Genomic DNA, 18,012 nt, shown 5'->3' on the forward strand with positions numbered 1-18,012 from the left:
TTCTCCTCACCTCTTCTCTCCTCACCTCCTCTCTCCCCTCCTGTCTGCTCGCCTCCTCCCTCCTCTCTCCTCGCCTCCTCCTTCCTCGCCTCCTCACCTCCTCTCTCCTCAGACAGGTGTGGGGCCGCTGCGTTGTGACGTCAGAAAGGTGCCTCCTCTGTCCTCGCCTCCTCCTTCCTCGCCTCCTCTCTCTCCTCCTCTCTCCTAACCTCCTCGCCTCCTCTCTCCTCACCTCCTCTCTCTCTCCTCCTCTCTCCTAACCTCCTCTCTCCTCGCCTCCTCTCTCCTCGCCTCCTCTCTCCTCACCTCCTCTCTCCTAACCTCCTCTCTCCTCGCCTCCTCTCTCTTCGCCTCCTCTCTCCTCACCTCTTCTCTCCTCCCCTCCTCTCTCCTCCCCTCCTCTCTCCTCACCTCTTCTCTCCTCCCCTCCTCTCTCCTCCCCTCCTCTCTCCTCACCTCCTCTCTCCTCACCTCCTCTCTCCTCCCCTCCTCTCTCCTCACCTCTTCTCTCCTCCCCTCCTCTTTCCTCCCCTCCTCTCTCCTCCCCTCCTCTCTCCTCCCCTCCTCTCTCCTCTCTCCTCTCCCCTCTCTCCTCCCCTCCTCTCTCCTCGCCTCCTCTCCTCCTCTCTCCTCAGACAGGTGTGGTGCCGCTGCGCTGTGACGTCAGAAAGGTGCCTCCTCTGTCCTCGCCTCCTCCTTCCTCGCCTCCTCTTCTGCGGAGCGAGGACACTTTGCTCATACACCGCTCTGTCCGGATCTGCTCCTCTTGTCTCTTCAAACCGCTCAAATGTCGCTCAAAACTCTTGGATCCTTCACTTTTTGGGACTTTTTCCACGTTTTTGCCACGTAAACACTTTCTATTGTCACTGTCGGACACGGATCGGACCAAACAACGTGACTTTACCCGGTAAGATTGACTTGTGACGCGAGTTTTTAAGCGCAAATTTCACGTTTATCTGTTTTGAAACGCTGCTAGCACAAATACAGCATCGAGGTCGTAAAATACACCGAACTACTGCTGTTGTTGCGCAAAATAACATATAATTTTGCAGTTTAATGATTTAAAATGAACGAGACGGAAGCGCAAAATGGCGAGGAGCGGTTTAATGATTGTCTAAAGCCTCGGATGCGTTTCAGAGTCAGATTTATGGCGTGTTTTGTTCAGTTTTGTGGTTTGTTTTGGTTAAAGTTTGTCCAGGAAAAGTGCGTAAAAGGCGGTACAGAGCTGGAGCTGTCAGCGTGGCCAAGGACGACGTGTCTCTGCAAACACCGCCTCCAGAGCACTGCGCACGGCCAGAGGAGAGAGGGCGCCGGGACCTGGTTTAGACCTATTTTAGACCTGGTTTAGACCTATTTTAGACCTGGTTTAGACCTATTTTAGACCTATTTTAGACCTGGTTTAGACCTGGTTTAGACCTGGCTTGGACCTGGTTTAATCCTGGTTTAGATCTCATTTAGTCCTGGTTCAGTCCTGGTTCAGTCCTGGTTCAGTCCTGGTTTAGACCCGGCTTACACCTGGTTTAGACCTGGTTTAGACCTGGTTTAGACATGGTTGAGTCCTGGCTCAGTCCTGGTTCAGTTCTGGTTCAGTCCTAAGTTAGACCTGGTTTAGTTCTGGTTTAGTTCTGGTTTAGTTCTGGTTTAGTTCTGGTTTAGTTCTGGTTTAGTCCTGGTTTAGTCCTGGTTTAGTCCTGGTTTAGACCTGGTTTAGACCTGGTTCACTCCTGATTTAGTTTAGTCCGCCTACACTGCACTGTGCTCGGGCTGATGAGAGGGAACACCGGGGACCTGGTTTCGTCCCCGTTTAACCCGGGTTTAGTGTGCGTTTAAATTGGGTTCTGGTTCAACCCTGTTGTCCAGATTTAACCCTGGTTGTGTTGAGAACTAAACGTCAGTCCTTGTTTAGTCCTGGTTTAGTTCCTGGTTAGTCCTGATTCTTGTATGGGTTTGATCATTATCCAGTCTTTGTTTTTAGCTCTGAACTGAACCTTATTTAGTCCTGGTGTAGTCCTGGTGTAGTCCTGGTGTAGTCCTGGTGTAGTCCTGGTGTAGTCCCGGTTTAGTCCCGGTGTAGTCCCGGTGTAGTCCCGGTGTAGAAACCTTCTAAAGTTATATTCAGCCCTTGTTTAGTGGCCAAGTCCCTGTTTGGTCCTGATTCTAGTCTAGATAAGCACAGCACTGATCTGGACATAGTTTAGTCCTGGTTTAGTCCTACTTTGAGCATCTTCTAATTTAGTCTTGATTTAATAAAGCTTACCTGGGTTAGACAATGACTTTTTAATGACCTGCTTTAATCCTTCCTGAATTTAGAGTATTAATAGACATATTTTTGTCTCTTTGGCCATGTACTGTTGTGTTTTTATATTAGATGTGGTTATAACTCAAGTTTAGCCCTGGTTTAGCCCTGGTTTAGTCCTGGTTTAGCCCTGGTTCGGTCCTAGTTTAGGAAGTCCTGATTTAGGAAGTCCCGGCTTTAGTCCTGATTCTTTGCTGTATGTTGGCTGTGGTTTGGGTTTCATCTTCACTTCATCAGGTGCAGTCATGTGATTCTTTGTTGTCATCATGGGACCCAATTCTTCTTTCATTTCACACTGACACTGCAGTTACTCTTTTACACATCACGTAAATACAACAGTTACAAATGTTAATATTGTAGATGTGCGTAGGGTAGCTAAAAATAGTATTCTGGTAATTCCCATTAATTCAGAATAATATTACACAAGTAGATGTACAAAGTTGTGGTTCAAAAATTGCAAGTAACTGTCAGGATGTAACATCTGATTTATAATATAAACATGAAATAAGTCATAAAATGTGGCATTTTCAAACAGATACAAAAATGAACCAAACTAAACCATCTCTGATGGAGCTGCAAGAAACACAAATGTTCAAATCATTTTCTTATTTTCGACTTAAAGATCAAGTCATTTGGAGTTCCTCTTTCCACTGTGAGTAAGTCTACAACTTTTACTCAAGTAAGAGTACTGTTACACTGTACAACATATTACAGGAGTAAAAGCAGAAGAACATAGGACAAAGCCGTTTATGTGGGCATGTTATAAATGTGTTCACAAAGACATAATCCTCTGACATAGACCTGTGAATAGGGATGTCAAGATTACACTGGTCCACTTTTATTCATGGTTTATTCATTTATTTCATGTTTTATTTTCAGGTTAGTCCTTCACAGCGTGATGTCGTCTCGCCGGCGGTCGGAGCAGTGCCGGATCTGTGGAGGGGTGCTCCAGGGGAACCAGAGGCGATGGCTGTTCTCAGGAAACAAGAAGAACCAGAACCAGAGCCAGAGCCTCACTCCCTCTGGGTCTGTGCGAGGCCCGAGCCAGAGCCAGTCCAACTGCAGCAGCCCCTGGGGTCAGTGTTTTTATATCTTTAAACATGTTCAGACAGTATTCAGATAACGCATCATGAGTCTGCTGATGTAGTGATGAGGGCTCTGCAAATGTCTTTGTTGATTCACAAAACGAAAAATCAAAACAAACTCAACCAAAAAAGTGCAGAAATATGACTTTATACCAAAGTGTGGGACGCAGCCTTGTTTTGGAGATTATTCTAGATGTTTTTCTATTGAGGTAATTTTAGATTATTCTACTTTTGCAAAACTATTACTACACTTTCTAATAGTTTTTTCATATGTTTCCCACCCCCTGGTCTGGGACTGATTTAACCCCAAAATAACAGTGCACTGCACTATGTAACTTGTAAACAAGTTAGTGCACTGCACTATGTAAACATATCCATTTATTTATTTATGTTTTTTTTTTTTATTCTTGTTCATATTCTTACTATGAGTGGCCCGCCTCTCTAAAGAGCTGACCTGTAATATTGCCTGGTGGTGTTACTGCTTGTCTCCATGGAGATGGATTGAGTTTTCAGCCATGCTGTGGAGCTTTCCAGGCAAGGAAATAAAATCTCCATGGAGACGAGGTGTTGTGCCTCTTTAAACTGTGTTCACACTAAAGGATGTTTAGGCATATCCATAGACTGGTTATATAAATGGCTAGCTTCTGCTTTCCAAACAGGAAGTGAGCGCGAACACACTTCCGGCTCCATCGATTCTGGCTCCAATTCATGTTCTATTGAAAAACCACGGCCCCTCTCTCTTTAACTGCTGCTGTCAGGCTCCTCACTCTGACCTTAAAATGTTGGTTTTAACTCGCTCTACATGATCCTAGGGTTTTTATTTCATTATTGTCCCATCGTTATTAGAGTGAAAGTCTCTCAGTGTGTGTCTTCATGTTTACCATCAGTGTTGTGTATTTTATTATATTTATATTTATCATATAAGTTTTTCTTTCTCTCCTCAGGCAGCACGTTGTCCCTGGGCTCCTCTGTTTCTCTCCGATCTCAGTTATCCGCAAACATCTCCAAAAGCTTTGACCTTCTCTCCATCCTGACACACATCCTGGGCTGCTCCGTCTCCCGTGGCAACAGCGAGTTTATCTGCGGGAAGTGCGTCTCCGTCCTCGAGAGAGTTTTCAAATACGACACTGTGATCGCCCGAGTCCGCGCCCTCTCCTCGGAACGCCTCCAAAGACTCACTCAAGAACGGGACAAAATCCGCCAATGGGTTCGCAACAGTTACATCGAGAAGAACCCGCACGAAATTCCAATACGCACGAGCAGCACGAGCGAAGAGGAGGGGGAGTCGGAGAAGGACGGATACAGGGAGATGCTTCGAGACAACATGGCGCTTTCGGAGTATGAATTCTGGTCAGAAAAATGGGATACGTGCCCCTTTTTCATCCGCTCTGGGAAAAGATGTCGAAAGGGCAAAGGTTGCGAAGGCTGCAACGCATTGAGAGTTTCAGATTCGGATTACGAGTCCGTTTGCGGCGTTCCCAGGAATTTGCCATTTTATGCATTTTCCCCGTTAGCGTTTTCCAGGGATAAATCGCAAAGTATGCCCCTAAACTTGCAGAAAACCCCATCTGTGACCTGCTCTAGTCCTGCATCTCTGGCTGGGTCCACTGTCTCGCTACCGTCAAGAACCGAGTCCATCCAATCCCTGGACTCACTAGACGATAAAGATCCATTTGTTTCACCGCAACATGTCACTGTAAAGCTGCTGCTAAAGGAGATAAGTGACATCCAAGGGAACGCCGTCAATTCTCCTGCTGGGAGTCGGATACCCATTTTGGAAAGAAGAGGAAGAGTAGGGAGAGGATACAGTGGTGAACGGAAAAAAATGGTGCTTAATCGAGTTTTGGATTTTGAAAACGGTGAGGAGGAGGAAGAAGAAGATGCGATAATGGAGCTCGGAGATGAGTTTGTACCACTGCATGGACAGGTGAGCAATGGTCTAAAGAGGGTTGTGGTTTAGGCTCCTGATTAGAGATGCACTGATACCGATACTGGTATCTGATACTCAATAATTAGCTGGATTGGGCTTTGCTTCCATAATATCTGTTGAGTCAATATACTGGTTGTCTTTGGTTGGATGTAATAAGAGCATTTACGGGATGATCTTGGCCTATTACGTCTAAGAAGGTTTGAACTTTTCTTCACACAAATCTGACAAGTGATTTGAAGCATAAATAACAGTTACGTAACACAATTGTGGAGTAAGTTAACTGTGTTTTAAGTAAATAAGTGCCATTTTCATGCCTACACTGGTATTAGTTAATATCTGGTATTGGTACATACTTAAAGTCAAAGTGTTCATATCGGAACAGAAAAGAGTGGATCGGTACATCCCTGTTCCTGATCTCTCGGAGTGGAGTGTCCTCCCCGTGTACTGAGAGGAGGACACAGGATAACCACTCTGCCACAGCCAAAGTATCACCTCTTACTGGTCTAACGTTTCACTGTGTTTTGTCTGGACCTGTTTAATCTGTTTGTCTGTGGCTCAATCTTCAGTCTGGTAATGACCCAAAGATAATCTGAGTAAATATTTATCTTGTGTTTGAGTTCCCACACAGCCTTAACCGTGGTAAAATCAATACAAATATCAACGAGTATATAAACTAAATTATTGATTGTTCTTTAATAGCTTTGATACAAAATGCACATATATGAATGCTTGCTGTGATTTGTTGTAGACCAGTGTTTCTCAAACTGTGGTGACTGTCCTCTGGTGTTACGCTAAAAATTGTTCAATGTTTTTTGTTCTCATTTTGGTTAATCATTATTTAGAACTACTGGTCCTTTCCACGGTTTAGTCTTATTTCTAAACTGGTTTAGTCCTAATTTAGACCTGATAAAGTCCGGGTTTAGATCTGGTGAGTGTTGGAAAGCAAAATATTTCCTTAGGTGGTACTTGGTGTGAAAGGTTTGAGTGCCAGTGTTTTAAACCAATATTTTGCTACTTTGCTCTGTCTCCCTCTCTTCAGAACAGCGTAGGGCGCCCCCATCAGGTGGTGAAGCTGCTCAGAGCTCAGCTGGACCAAGCCCGGACTCGGATCAAGACTCTGGAAGACCAGGTCCAAAACCAAGTCCAAGACCAGGTCCAAGACGGGACTAAACCAGAGGCACTCAACGGCTCTACGGACTGGAATACTGTGAGTCTAGGCCTGTCACAATAATCTCTATATCGACTTATCGTTCAGTACATGCGTCCTTGTTCAGCGGGCTTGCATCTCCACAAACCTGACTCTTACTTGGCACGGAGAAGAGCCTCTTTTTTTTTCCATAGAAATGTTGTTCCTTTGGCTATGATGTTCCACAGTATGGCATAAAACACATCTATCTTCATCGTGAATGTTCAAAGTATGGTTTTATTTTCCATGGACTCAGAATGTTCTTGTAGCTTTGTATAAGAAAAGCTAGGACATTTCATTTCAGGTTAATTAGATTAATTTTTTTAACAATATCTTTTTAGGGCTCAATTTCGATGAACCTTGCCGCCCAACTTTCATTCTCAAAGTGTCCTGCCCTCTCTGATCGTCACATTCCATGTCGGTTTGATTGACAGCTCAGGTTGTAATAGTTTTTAAAGTATTTTTACTGCAGTAGAACCGGTTTAGGGCGGGTACATTTTTCAGGACAGCTGTGAGGTGTGGACACAGTACACACAGCTCTGTGTATCTGAAAAAGGCTTGGGGCGTGTCCTCTCACTGCACAGGTTAAAAACACTCTGAATATGTGACTTGCTTTCATGATGGGGATTAAGCTTGTCAAAATATTGAAAATCAGATGCTAATCAATACTAAGACTAGTATTGAAACTAGATACTCATTTGAGCAGGTATCAGTATTAAAAAAGTCCCATTCACAGGACAGAAATGAACCTTTCCTGATTATTTTTAGAATTATGCTGAGCTGTATCTTTCATAAGACACAGACTAGTATACACCCTCTCCCTGCTAAACCAGCGATGCTGGTCTGAAAGGGCCTTCATCAGCCTCGCTCTGGATTGGCTTTTTGGTTGCTGTGATACTTGCAGTTGGAATTCCAAATATGAAACTCTGCTTCAAATTGGTCGCTATAACTTCTCTAGCCTCAATGAACTTCATTTGACTAGAGCTGAACGCTACGGGTGACATCACCCTCACTTAGTCCACTTCTTTATACAGTCTATGGACATTATGCAGATATAAGGCCACATGGTAATATAAAAGAAAGTACTACCATTTAATGTTGAAAATCACATTTTAGTGTTATAACAACACGACAGAGGTCTAAACTACAGGTCCAACAAGAATGGGATACACTGGTCCCTCATTTATCGTGGGGGTTATGTTCTAAAAATAACCGGCAATAGGTGAAATCCGCGAAGTATCAGCTTTATTTTTTTTACAATTATTCTATGTTTAAGGCTGTAAAACCCCTCACCACACACTTTATACACTTTTCTCACACAGGCATTAACATTTTCTCACATTTCTCTCTTGTTTAATTCATTAATACTGACTTACATGTATTTCACAGTTCCTCTGATCGTGCCTCTTCGTCCTGGCATTGCTCCGCTGTAGTGTTGACTGAACATTTATGTAAATTTGTCTGAACACATTCTGTACTGTACAGAAGACACGACACAGAGAGACTGATGGACAATGGTCTACAGTCCCTTAGCCAATCAGGACGCAGAACACAATGCACATTCAGACACTGGAAAAAAGCAAGTAGAATTGCACAAAAAAAATCTGAGAAATCTATATTGCTGTCCACGAAAGGTGGACTGCAATATAGCAAGAGACAACTGTATTTTGTTTGTTGCAGACGATATTCTGTCATCTAAATCAGAGTTGTCCAAACTGGTTTCAATGAGGGCTGTAAACGGACCAAAGGGCCACAGACTGCTGACTGAATCATTCAAAATGTGACTCTCTGATCTGTTCTAATGTTTTTTACTCATCACAAACTGACCTGGAGTTGTGTTTTGTTTCATTCACACATGTTTAACACACAATCTTTGCATCTCCACACACTTTCACTAGAATCATTTGGATAATTTCAACCCTGGAACTACCAATCTCTACTGAACTAAAGGTAAAAGGAGCTGTTAACTTGAAAACTAAAACTTCATGACATCACAAGGTGGAACAGAGCATTTTGAGCTTTGGAGATATTACAGACTAATAATAAAGTGTTACTCAAACGTGTGAATGAAACAAAACACAACTGCAGGCATGTTTTTGATGAGATCATGGTCTAAAGCTCACAAGAGTCAATTTTGCGTAATACAAGACCTTTAAGGCATCAAGGTAACTGTCAAGGTATGAAATAAACAGAGGTCTGTACAACAACATAATGTATAATTACATCAGAAGAAATAGAATTAATCTAATGGGCAATGAAAGCATTTGTTTAAAATAAGTTTAATAGAGATTTGATATATAGATTTTTGATACGATTTTTTACTGTTGATTTGAGTTTCAGCTTGTATCACATTAAAGTGGTGTGACATTTAACCAGCCTCTGAATCCAGCCCCAAGCTCTGCCTCATGATCACACTCTGCTCTGAAACATTTGAGATGGTTTTAGCAGAGAGAGGGGGAGAGAGGTAAAGAGGGAGGGCAAAGAGGGAAGTGAGAGATGGGAAGAGAGAGGTAAAGAGGGAGAGTGAGAGAGCAAGAAGAGAAAAGAGAGGGGAGAAGATAGCTGGGAAATTCAAGACGAGAGATGAGAGAGAGGGAGAAGGGGGAGAGGAAGGGAAAGGAGCACTGGGAGACGGGGGGGCAGAGGGAGACAGGGAGAGAGATAAAGAAGGGGGAGAGACAGGGGCAGAGGAAGAGACAGCGAGAGAGGAAGAGACAGCGAGAGAGGAAGAGACAGCGAGAGAGGAAGAGACAGCGAGAGAGGAAGAGACAGCGAGAGAGGAAGAGACAGCGAGAGAGGAAGAGACAGCGAGAGAGGAAGAGACAGCGAGAGAGGAAGAGACAGCGAGAGAGGGGGAAGGGGGAGGTGGGGAGAGCTGACTCATGGAACTGGAAAAGTGGGAAAGAAAACCGTTACAATAAAATCATGCCCAAACATGGAAGAATTAACATTTTGCTGAGCTGAGTTTTCGGAGCTCTTAAGTCAGTTTCTAATTAATGCTGTTTGTCTTTAAAACACACCTGGACGAGGTGCTGGGCAACATAACTGCATAACTTGACTTTAAGGACGTTAAAGGCCCTGTACCCCGTTTTGTTTGCATACATTTGTGCAAAATGTGTCTCCTGACCCTATACAGATATACTGTATAAGCAGCACTTGAGGTTAGAAGTCCAATGTGTACTGTCTGCATCTAATTATAGTGTGTTATTGTCTGTCAGGAAGTGCGTGTTAGCATGCTAGGTTTACTATGACAGCAAAACTCCATTCTGGCATCTGAGACTTCAAAAAAATGCTTATAAACTCATCATAGTGAATAATTTTGATCATTTGGACCATTGCAAACTGTTTAAAATGAACTACTTTTGTTTTTCATGCTTTTTAAGACTGTAAAAATCAGGTACAGCCCTTTTGACGTGAGATTATTTTTAACCCATCTCTCTCTTGTTTTTCAGTTGGATGGTGACTTTGGAGTGCAATCCCTGAACCTCTCCCTCCGCAGCAGAGAGCGCCTCCTGCAGGTGAAACACTGTCACTGCATCCCTTGTTAAATCAGTGAGGCACAAAACAGGCTTAACTCAGGAATGTGTCGAGTGGCTCCACCAAAGTACACCTCATATGTCCCTGTGTTATTACTGTCTGCTGCTGTTTTTCCTGCTTTAGTCCTGGTGTAGTCTTGGGCTCATTCCTGGTTTAGTCTTTGGTTTAGTCTTTACACAGATTACACAGATATAAGCCCGTATACTATTATTTAAAGAAAGTACAATTACAATTCTATCGTCAATAGTATCAAGTATCTACATCAAAAACCTTGTAACAATCAAGGTTGAAGCGAGAGTTTATGGGGAAATACCTTGTAAATCATTGCATTGACAGAACATTCAATGCTTCCCCTGACCTGTGAATGGAGCCATTGTCTGTATATGGACAAATGTCACACTGTTGAATGTTATGTGATTATGACAGGTTGGACTACTCCTTTTACCAAAACACAGTTAACATCATTGGTTGGTGTAAAACTATAACTTGTATTTACAACAGGTTTTATCCACCAAATTCAGTCAAAATGGAAAATCATCAACACCTATCATAAAAACTCTTAAACTCTTTTTAAATATAGTTTAGGACTATGAATAATTATAAGCTTGCAGAGAAATGAGTAGTGCCAAATGTTGTAATGCATTTTTGATCTCCAGGGCCTCTATACCCTTTAGTTTACCCTGTTGTTTACCATTTGGTTTACCCTGTTGGTTTCCCTTTACTTTACTCTGTAATTTACTCTGGAGTTTATCCTGTTGTTTACTCTTTTGTTACCCTTTTGTGTACCCTTTTTTGTTTACCCTTTTGTTACCCTGTTGTTTACCCTGTTGTTTACCTTTTTGTCACTCTGTTGTTACCCTTTTGTTTACCCTATTGTGTACTTTGTTGTTTACCCCTTTTATTTACCCTGTTGTTTACTCTGTTGTTTACCCTGTTGTTTACTCTGTTGATTACCCTTTAGTTTTTCCCTGTTGTTTACCATTTTCTTTCCGTTTCAGGAGAGCATGGCTGTGATCCGGAGGCTGTGTCTGGAGGAGGGGAAAGGCCCGGAGCTCTCAGACAAACTCACCGAGAAACTGAGTGAGAGCTTGAAGGAAACAACCTCTCAGACCAGAGTAAGGTCCAAATCTCAGGGCTGTGCTTTTTATCGTTCATTTACAGTGGGACTAAACACCTAAAACCTAAACTCCGTCCACGATCACATTTGATTTCTGATAAATGGAGCAGTACGTGGAGGACTAAAGGGGAGAGTGTGGGGGGGCGGGGTCTGGAGGACTAAAGAGGAGAGTGAGGGGGGAGGAGGTATAAGAACAGTGTGATGGGTCTAATGGGGATCCACACTTCACCCTCCACCGTACAGCCAGGTGTTTGTAATCAGAAACACTTGGCTGTAATCGGGTCAGTCTTGCATGATGTCACATAGTATTTGAAATTGCAGCCACCACAGGACACAAGACACATTTAGATTTAGACCAGAAAGCTGCAAGTTTACGTAGTTTGCACTAAAGTTGCCAAAAAAGCACTAGGGACAGTAGACGATCCTATTAAAACACCATATACACTTCTGTTTAGTAGCAGAAAAGTGAATCTAATGTTTAGTTTCACATCAACTGAGGCCGTGTGACTGTCAGAGGATGCTCCACTCTTCACCCATCTGATGTCATAATCGCTGTTACCTTGGTTTCCTGATCATTATTCACCCATGTGACTAGCTTGTGTTTTGCCAAAAGCTGCAAGATATGAAAGATAAAAAAGCAATGTCAAAGCAGGAATGTCAAAAGTATAGAAAATAAGATACTAATCGAGATGCTAAAACTGTAAAAACTAGATGCTTTGCCTACAATGTTCCACAGTATGGCATTAAAGTTGCATACCTTCATGAAAACAAGCAGGTGGCACCTCTTGACAGGTGGAGATCTCACCTGTAGAGACACTTCTTATACAATTTCTTAGGTATTTACTTCTCAAAATATCTTAAAAAACAAAGATGGCTACATTTAATACCATACATGGAAACATTTCTGGTAAATAACATCTGCATGGACACAAACAGGTGACAGACCGCCCACCAGAAAGTTACAGAGTACATCTTTAAATGATAAAAACAGATTCCATGATGACCCCCTGGTGACCTTTGTGCCCAGGATGCTCTGGCCCGACTGGAGCGTGAGGTGTTGGGGGAGAAGCAGAGACTGGAGCAGGAGCTGGAGAGTCTGAGGAAATGCTCCACAGACCGAGAGAGAGACCTGGACACTCTGCAAATAGTACTACAGGCAAACCAGGAACTTATACAGGTAATACTACTGCTACTGCTACTGCCCAGTCCAGTACAGTCCAGTCTGCCTATGCTTCTGTTGTAGGGAGTATTATACACCTAAGAGAATTATCAACATTAAAAGTAGATGAACAAGAATAATATTATAAAATATTATGTCATAGCATTCTGTAAGATTTCCGCATGGACTCTTATTTGTCTGATTTGTTTTAAAATGATTAGTTTTTGTATTTTCCAGGAGCTGCGTGTGTCTCTGGGGGAGAAGGAGCAGCAGCTGAAGGCGCTGTACTCGGAGAGGGAAGTGTCCGCACAGAGAGAGAGGGCCCTGAACGCAGCACTCGGCGACAAAGACTCACTACTACTCTGTCTGCAACAAGAACTGGACACCTGCCATAAAGATGTACAGGTAATCCTCTGCTCCTCTGACCCTCTCTGTTGTATTCTCTGCTCCTCTGACCCTCTCCTCTGTATCCTCTGCTCCTCTGACCCTCTCCTCTGTATCCTCTGCTCCTCTGACCCTCTCCTCTGTATCCTCTGCTCCTCTGACCCTCCCCTCTGTATCCTCTGCTCCTCTGACCCTCTCCTCTGCATCATCTGCCCCTCTGACCCTCTCCTCTGCATCCTCTGCTCCATCTAACCCATCTTCTGCTACATCTAACCCTCTTCTCTCCATCCTCTGCTCCGTCCTACCCTCTCCTCTGCATCCTCTGCTCCATCTGATCCATGACCTTTGCCCTCAGGCCCTCTCAGACACGGTTCTGGCTGACCTTTCGTCCGGAGACAAAACTGGAGCTCTTGTTTCTCGTCTGAAAGAGAAGCAGGCTGAGCTGGCTGCAGTCATAGAAGAGCGAGAGGAGAACAGTACCACCATGTGTCAGGAGGTGACCAAACTGACCTCAGCTCTGCAGGAGTATCAGAGCCTCGTGCAGGTGAGAGGGGACTAACATGGTACTTATGCCTAACAAGACAGTAATAAAACTTCAAACTCAATTCTATAGAACTCCACACTACTACTCGACACTGATTCCGATACCTTGATGATAATAAAAACACTATTTTCTTTAGACAATAGTACTAATAGTAATACTTGCTCAAATGAGTACCTATTGTATTTTCCAGACTATAAGTTGCTCTGGAGCATGAGTTGCACCAGCCAAAAAATGCATAGTAATGAAGAAAAAAACATATATTAGTTGGGGAAATTTATTTTACAGAATCCGAGACCAAGAACAGACATTTTATCTTTAAAGCCAAGTTATAATAACAGTAATAATAATAAAATAGAGAACAACAGGCTGAATAGCAGTACAGCACACTAATGTAACACATATTTATTCAGCTACATGAAGCATAGACAGAACTGAACACGTGTCTAGTTTGTTAATGTAAGATATTAACAGTTAATCAGATAAATAAAACATAAAAAACAACAAGTTTACTCTGGATCTCACTCCAAATCACTAAATCCATTGAATTCTTCATCTTTGGTGTCGCTTCTGAACAACTCCACCAACTCCAGAGTGCAGCTTCCTCGTTTGTGTGGCTGTCATCAGACTCGGCAGAATACAATTTTCTTTTAGGGGGCAGCGTGCAGTTGTAACTGTGACAATAACAAAGATGTGAAATTATATATTTTAATAATTTCATATACAAGTTGCATCTGAGTGTAAGTCACACCCTCGGACAAACTATGGAAAAAAGTGAGACTTATTGATACTACGACTAGAATCATAACTACCGGTACCATATTTTCCAGACTATTAGTATCAGATTTTTGATACTGATGGCAACCTTATTAAAAAGACTTATGTTTTGCACCCAAACTGGTGTTATTACTGCTTTTGTAGACAATTTTACCAATATTAAGTTGGTATTTTTTTAGATTAAACAAATGTATATATTTTAAACTGAAATTATTATATGCAAACATAAAATATAACCATTTGATGAAGAGAATAGATCATCTTGATTTGTAGTTGCCAATGTATCTACTTGTGTTGTTTTTCCCAGTTGCAGCAGGAGAGCCACAGTCAGGTGCTGTCCTCTCTGACCAATCAGCTGTCAAAAGTCCGCACTCAGCTGAGAGAGCGGGAGAAAGAGAGGAGGGAGAGGGCGAGAGAGTGGGGGAGAGAGAGGGAGGAGGACATGCGACAGAAGAGCAGACTGATGAAGAGTCTGGAGAAGAGGGATCAGCTCATAGAGGTGAGGACACATCATATACTGAACTAATGAGGCTACACTGTCAGAGATTATGTGCAATATTTATTTTGATTTAAGGTGCACCTGGCAGATTAGACTGCTAAAACATAGTAAACCGCATTATTATATTTGCGATTTTACAGAAAATGTTGTCTATTTTTTCTAGTTGGTAATTGTGCTGAAGTTATAATTTTACTTCCTGTTTGAACACGGGAAGCAGAAGTTACCTAGCAACCATAATGTAAACAAATGCCAAACATATCTACATTACACAATAGTTGACCTTTGTTCTGTTATATCAATGTTTAAACCATTAAAAAAATCCCTTCTTTATGTGTAAATTATATCTACCCATGTCATCAACTCAGAGGGATTCTGTTTTTAGGAACTTTTTTTTCTACTTTTCATCACAAACTGCCCCTTAACAGATGGAAAACTATCATAAATATTTAGCACTGGTGTTATCCATCAAACCAAGTCAGAATTAGATAAATATATGAATCTGTCAAATGCACTTTTTTACTTAGTTTAGATCACGAGACGGTGTAATTCCTCATTTGTCCAAGAGCGGTTCAATATAGAGAAGGTTTCAGCAGTGGTAATCTGGATACTGTTTTTGCTATTAAGATGTTTCAGCTCCAGAAGTGGTTGCACCCCCAAAGTGAAGAAGTTTTAGAGTGAAACTGCCCTGCTCTTGTTTCCTAGCAGACCTCATTATGGCAGACCTTATGTCCCTATCGTGTATCGGTTTTCTCACCTTCAGCCTTGTTCAGCAGCATTTGATTGGCTTGTGGTCATCTGGACACTGTTTCTGCAACCGAGACGTTCCAGTTCCCATCCAGAAGCCATTTTACACTTGAATTCTTGTGCCTCAGACCAGTTGAATAAAATGTAAACTGGCTTCTGGATGGAGCCGAAACATCTCAGTTACAAAAACAGTGTCCAGATGACCACAGCTGAAACCTTCTCTTCACTGGCTCAGATCACTTTATTACTGGGCCTTATTTCTGTCTATATCTAGAAAAAACGCACTTGAAATGACATTGGAATAAAAAACTTATTTCTGAATGTTGACTTCAAAACAAATAGTTTGAAATGTTTCCTTTTTTTTTTTTTTTTTGTTCTATTTCAGCAAATCCTCCATGACGCAGAGGAGCAGGAGCGTCTGTTCAGAGAGCTGCGACAGAATCTGCAAAACAAGTTTCACCTGACGACCGGCATCAAACACACACTTTAAACTCAAGTAAACCAGACTATCAAACACACACTTTAAACTCAAGTAAACCAGACTATCAAACACACACTTTAAACTCAAGTAAACCAGACTATCAAACACACACTTTAAACTCAAGTAAACCAGACTATCAAACACACACTTAAACTCAAGTAAACCAGACTATCAAACACACACTTAAACTCAAGTAAACCAGACTATCAAACACACACTTAAACTAAACCAGACTATCAGATACACACTCGACAGCCTGGTTTGAATTAGTTGAGTTTAAAATATGTATTAGATAATCTGGTTTGGTTCAAAGTGAAACTAAATTGGACGGTCAAATCTCTTTAAGCTCAATTAAACCAGACTAAACCATCTTAAATGAGACAAAGGGTTCAGGGTTCTGACTTGTGACCTGGTTCTGACCTGGTTCTGGTTTGAACCCAGTTTAGTCCTGATGCAGACTTGGTTTAGTCCTCCTTTGGTCCTGGTTTAGTCCTGGTCTAGTCTAGGTGAAGTTTAGTTCTGTTTTTTTGCCCTGGTTTAGTGTCAGTAAGTGTAAACGCACCCTAAACTGTACTGGACTAGACTAGACTAAACAATGCTAGACCAAATTGCACTAGTTCATAGAAAATGTATAACGGACAATATATAAAATGTTATGAATTTGACCAAAGACACTGTCATTCTTCCCTCTTTTTTTAAATATTTACTTGAATCGGTTAAGGTTAACTGAAACATAATTAAATATCGTTATGACTATATTTTATTTTAATTGCCAAATGAAATAACCAAACACACATATTGAAGCACAGGATTGGGCAGTGTGGTTTAAGTGTCTTGCTAAGTGACACAAAGTAAGTATGCAGTTGAGCAACATTCAGACCAGTGACCCTGTGGTACGTAGGCATATGCTTAACCCACTGTGCCAACCAATATTTTGTACATTTCTGATGACGCTGCTTACCAAATAGCACTAATTGCAGTATTGGGGCCAAATAAAAAGCTATACCAAACATTTGTACTATAAAAATCACACGTAAAACTGACGTAAACTTCCATTTATTCCATTCTATTTTTGTCTTGTGTAAAGTTGTGATATTTTTTTTAAATGTTGGGAGAAAAGCTTGTGTTTTGGGTATAATGAAAATGCACGGTACAACACTGGTTTAGCTAGAGATTATTATTTAGAGTAATATATTTTAGAACCAATTTTGAGTTTTATGAGATTTAAAGTATTTTTAATTTAAATAAGCAATAATTTGAATATATCTACGGTATGACTCGGCTGGTGTATTGGTGTATTTATGTTAGAGCTACTCAAACATTGAATATTTTGTGTTTTTTAAAACTACTGCAACCACCTAAAAAGCTTTTAACAGGGGGTATTACGTAAAATTGACTTTTTTGGAGCTTTCTACCGTGTTTATAATGTTGTTCCCTCATCCAAAACATACATCAAGAGGTTTTAGATGTCACCCGAGCGAACGCTTACAGTTAGTTGTACAATTCTGTGCAACGCTCCGCCCACAATTCTACGTCACCCATGCTCCCGCACGACAGTTCTCCATAAGTATACAAAAACATGATACAAAACTGCTCTGAAGGGGGAGTGAATATACCATTTTTAATACAATAAAAGGTAACGTTGTGATCTAAATATGTTACTTGTTACAGTTAATACCCCATAGAAGTAAAATACCCCCTCTTTAACTGACTGTTCTGAGTTTGTATGTAACGTTACGGTACCGATTTGAATGTTATTTCTTTTATTTTCCATGTGTCTTCTGGTCACTGCCTGATAATAGAGCTGCCAATTTTTGTTTACACTTTTGGTCCCCTCTTGTCGTGTTTTTGGATTTTTGGATCTAGTTGTATTTTTTTCCTTGTAAGTTCAGAGCGTTTCTTGCTTTGCCTCAAGAGGAATAAAAACTCTGATTTAAATTCAACAGTTTGAACAATTTATTTACGGTTTATGGTGTGAATTTGTTTGTATCTCTGTGTTTCTTTTATACAGAGGGATGTCAGTCTGGTCCACACTTCCTCCGTTGTGTCTTAAGCCAGAACTAAACATGATTGTCCAATGAGATTTGTTTATTTTAGTGACACATGAGGCAGACAACGAAGCAGCTCATTGGTCGCTCATCATTTACGAAGAAAATCACATTTCTCTCTCCTCAGATGAACAGTTTATTGCTTCACTCATTGATTCTGCAGAAATCTTCCATGTTTTTCTGTCCTGTGATATTTTTGTCCTTTCTTTTTACCTCGTACGCAGCCAT

The 18,012-nt window shown here is 41.6% G+C and overlaps 1 protein-coding gene across 1 annotated transcript; it reads left to right on the forward strand.

The window, feature by feature from the left end:
- The first annotated feature begins 714 nt into the window (after window positions 1-714).
- On the forward strand, window positions 715-17,674 carry si:ch73-95l15.5 (myosin-11). The gene is made up of 11 exons (XM_055227937.1): window positions 715-907; window positions 3,176-3,372; window positions 4,326-5,308; window positions 6,351-6,518; window positions 9,950-10,015; window positions 11,033-11,149; window positions 12,179-12,328; window positions 12,548-12,715; window positions 13,050-13,238; window positions 14,320-14,511; window positions 15,641-17,674. The coding sequence occupies exons 2-11, from the start codon at window positions 3,195-3,197 to the stop codon at window positions 15,743-15,745; spliced, it is 2,316 nt and encodes a 771-aa protein (XP_055083912.1). The 5' UTR covers window positions 715-907; window positions 3,176-3,194; the 3' UTR covers window positions 15,746-17,674.
- Window positions 17,675-18,012: the final 338 nt, after the last annotated feature.

The sequence above is a fragment of the Periophthalmus magnuspinnatus genome, chromosome 16 (genome assembly GCF_009829125.3).
Source record: "Periophthalmus magnuspinnatus isolate fPerMag1 chromosome 16, fPerMag1.2.pri, whole genome shotgun sequence".
In the NCBI taxonomy this organism is placed as follows: Eukaryota; Metazoa; Chordata; class Actinopteri; order Gobiiformes; family Gobiidae; genus Periophthalmus; species Periophthalmus magnuspinnatus.

Bases quoted from the DNA above. Each gene is read 5' to 3' on its own strand.
- si:ch73-95l15.5 (XM_055227937.1), top strand. From the start codon at position 3,195: ATGTCGTCTCGCCGGCGGTCGGAGCAGTGCCGGATCTGTGGAGGGGTG. The intron at 5,309-6,350 runs GTGAGCAATGGT...CCCTCTCTTCAG, and splicing joins TTGTACCACTGCATGGACAG to AACAGCGTAGGGCGCCCCCA. The intron at 12,716-13,049 runs GTAATCCTCTGC...CTTTGCCCTCAG, and splicing joins CCTGCCATAAAGATGTACAG to GCCCTCTCAGACACGGTTCT.